We start from the raw sequence: 3,554 nt of genomic DNA on the forward strand, positions 1-3,554 counted from the left end.
TTAAATCCCCACACAATTGCCAATGCCTCCCTTTCAGTAATCGAATATTTCCTCTCCTAAGCATTTAAACTTCTGTTACCGAACGCTATTGTTCTTACACTCTCACCATTTCCGCTCCTCTCCATTTGGTACAAATGTATTCCTAGTCCATAGTCAGAGCTGTCTGTTCCTAAATAAAAATCCTTGGAAAAATCCGGGTGGTACAATATATCTGCACTATATAGTGCTTCCTTGATACTCTCAAACTCGGTTTGGCACTCTGCACTCCAATGCCACGGCATCCTCGCCTTGGTCAATTCCCTCATACTCGGGGCATTAAGTACAGATCCTTTGACAAATTTTCTATAAAACTCACAAACCCCAAAGAATGCTCGCAACTGCTTCTTACTATGGGGGGTCGGAAAATTTCTAAAAGCCTGCATTTTACTAGGATCAAGATATATACCCTCCTCGGATATTATATGGCCCAGGAATTTTATCTTTGATTTGCCAAATTCCGACTTGTCCAGGTTTACAGTTACCCCTGCAGTTTCAAAAGCTGCCAAGATTGCATCCAATCTATTCAAATGTTCTTCCCATGATTCGCTTGCTATCAAGAGGTCATCCACGTAGACGGTGACCTTTTTAAGTAACTCCTCGCCTAGTATCTTATCCATCACCCTTATGAATTCAGACACTGACACATTAAGCCCAAATGGCAACACTCTAAATTGATAGCACCTTCCTCCATAAGTAAATGCTGTATACTGGTGGGACTCTGCGGCCAATGGTATTTGCCAGTAACCAGCAGTTAAGTCGATACTACTAAGCACCTTCGCTCCTCGGAATTTTTGAATCAGTTCTTCTATAGTCTCAGGTTTGTCCCGCTCCGGTTCGATGATTTTGTTCACTGTCTGCGCATCCAAAACTATCCTCACCTTTCCATCCTTCTTATCAACAACAAATAGGGGGTTGTTATATTGACTGTTGGCCCTTTCTATAACACCAAGGTCCATCATCCTCTGTATTTCTTCATCTACTGCTCTTCGTTTCGTCTGGGAAATGGAATACTGATTTATATTGAACAGTTTATGGTTCTTTATTTTTAGCTTACTCTCTACCCCTTTCATGATACCTGGCCGTTGAGAAAATACCTTAAACGCCTGTATAATACTGTGGCTAATTTCCTCTTAGTCCCCTCATCTAGGTGTGTCATCTCCTCCAACTTTCTACTGATCTTATCCTCCTTATATCTATCCTCTCGTGCTAATCCCTCAGGGTATATCAACACTTCTTCTTCTAGCTCCTCTTCTCCATATCCCATGGTGGGTTCCTCTTCATGACACAAATTTATCCTTCTGAATCCCTCCTCTTCTTCGATTGCACTCCCCTCAGCAAACTTTAATCTCTTCTCTTCTCCCTTTCTTCCTTTGACCTTGATAGTGCCTTCATCAAAACTCACTACTGCATCAACTTCATTCAACCAATCTATCCCTAAAATAATTGATGTGTTCAATCCAGCCACCACCAAAAATATTGCTTCGTATTCTTCTCCCTCTATCTCGAAGGTAATCAACACTTGTTCTTTAATAGGTTTACTCCTTGCACCCAACGCATTCACAATTCTCACTCCACTCACCGGGAAACTAGGCAAGCTAATATTTGCTTTTAGTATCTGTTCATATAACCTTTTGGATACTGCACATGCTTCACTTCCTGTATCGACTAATGCCTCGATATTCAGTCCACATAGCTTGATCCCTATCATAGGTAGCATGGGTTCTTTGGGAATCCCACTTCTTTCCTCCAGTAGATCTTCTCTCAGATCTCCACCATTGTCGTGTCTTAGTAGGTTTACTCTGGTCCTTGTAGCTCTCACTCCTGACTGGACCTCATCTGGAGTGTCATTCAGTTTTCCGGTCTCTCCGTCTCTTCTATATGCACTGTGTCATTCATTCGCCTATCCCATCCTCTCTCATGATCTCTCGGTTCATCACTCCTTCTCCAATCATTTCTCCATTGCCGTTCACCACCATGGTTCCTGTTCCTATGGCCACCACCTCTTCCTCTATAATTAGACGAATTACCAAAATAATTCCTTGGGTCATTACTTCCCCCTCGGTTTTGATCATTAGCTTGATTGTGTTCCTGTGATCGAACAGATTCCAACTGTTCCAGTATTTCCATCAAGGCCTCCCTACCTTTAATTAGGCTCCCGGATACAGTTTCTTGCATCCTCCGGCTCATTCTTCTTTTTATCGCTGATATCATTACGTCAACACTCAGGGGTTGTTCCAAGGTCTCGTTCAATTTCCACAAATGTTCGGCAAACTCTCTCAACGTTCCTCTCCATGTACTAAGTGACTTGCGGTGGAGTAGGTCCTCAATTGCTGCGCACTGATGACTTTTGGACCAGTATTTCTTCAAGAATTCCTCTTCAAACTGATTATAACTAGTAGTCCCTTCCTTCTTCCTGACTCCCCAAGTGAAGGCCTCACCTTCCATTCTATCTATTGCAAATTGAATCTTGTGTGAGTCTTTATGATGTGCTGGGAAAACTCCTTTTAACCATTTCATAAATTTCATTGGGTGCAACACTCCTTTCGGTCTACATTTCTGCCCTGTATTATTTTGGACGTACCGATTATCACTGCTCATCAAGGTAACGACTCTACCTTCCCCAACGATTAAGGTGGCATTGCTAATTCGTTTATCAATTTTTCTGTCTTGCTCTCCAATTGCTGCACTCCCTGTTGTAATTGTCTGACCTCCATTGCAACCCTCTTGTTATCCTCTTCTCGTTGCATGGCTATAGCATTTCTCAGATTGACAGCCAGTTGGTTTTGCCTATCTCCTATCCCCTTAACCGCATCATTGCATTGTTTCTGCATCTGCGTCACCTCGGCGATTCGATGATTGCAATTTGTTTCCACTTCGTTGATTCTTTCCCCCAATTCGGCTCTCGTTTCTTCAATATCGTCATCTATCTTTTTTGTTAACTTTCCTTCCATCTTCTCCACGTCTCCCTGGACTTGGTCTATATTCTTCTGTAGCTTACTCTCTCTCTCGTTGATGTCCATCTTCAGTCGTTCTTCTAATTCCTGTATTTCCTTCTTCAGATTATATTCTATCTTCCTTTCCGATGTTTTGAGCTCTTGTGTTAGAGTTTCCTTAAATGACTTTTCTAAGCTATCTCTAGTTTCTTGTAAACCCTTCTCTAATGATGTGTTATTTTCTTGTAAACCCTTTAGTGATTCTCTTGTTTCTTGTAAACCTTTCTCTAATGATTCTCGTAAATCTTCCTTTAGTAACGCGTTATTTTCTTGTAAACTTTTCTCTAATGATGCGTTATTTTCTTTTAGCAAGGCTGCCAACATCGACCGTATATCTGCACCCTCTGAAACTGGCTTATCTCTCGTCGTTTGTCCCGGTTTCTCGGGATAACTAGTTGAGTGTGCTAATGGGCTATCTAATGACAATCCATAATCACTGATTCCTGAATCATCTCTGTCTTCCTGTCCTATCCCTTTCCTTTCAACTACTGCCTCACAAACCTGCTTATCTTCAGTAGACAT

General features: G+C 41.8%; 1 protein-coding gene across 1 annotated transcript; it reads right to left on the reverse strand.

The window, feature by feature from the left end:
* Nucleotides 1-2,666: 2,666 nt before the first annotated feature.
* Nucleotides 2,667-3,554, reverse strand: LOC124560665 (apolipoprotein A-IV-like). Its single transcript, XM_047130927.1, has one exon. It carries the CDS (start codon nt 3,552-3,554, stop codon nt 2,667-2,669), a length of 888 nt encoding a protein of 295 aa, XP_046986883.1.

The sequence above is a fragment of the Schistocerca americana genome, chromosome 1 (assembly GCF_021461395.2).
Source record: "Schistocerca americana isolate TAMUIC-IGC-003095 chromosome 1, iqSchAmer2.1, whole genome shotgun sequence".
NCBI lineage: Eukaryota > Metazoa > Arthropoda > Insecta > Orthoptera > Acrididae > Schistocerca > Schistocerca americana.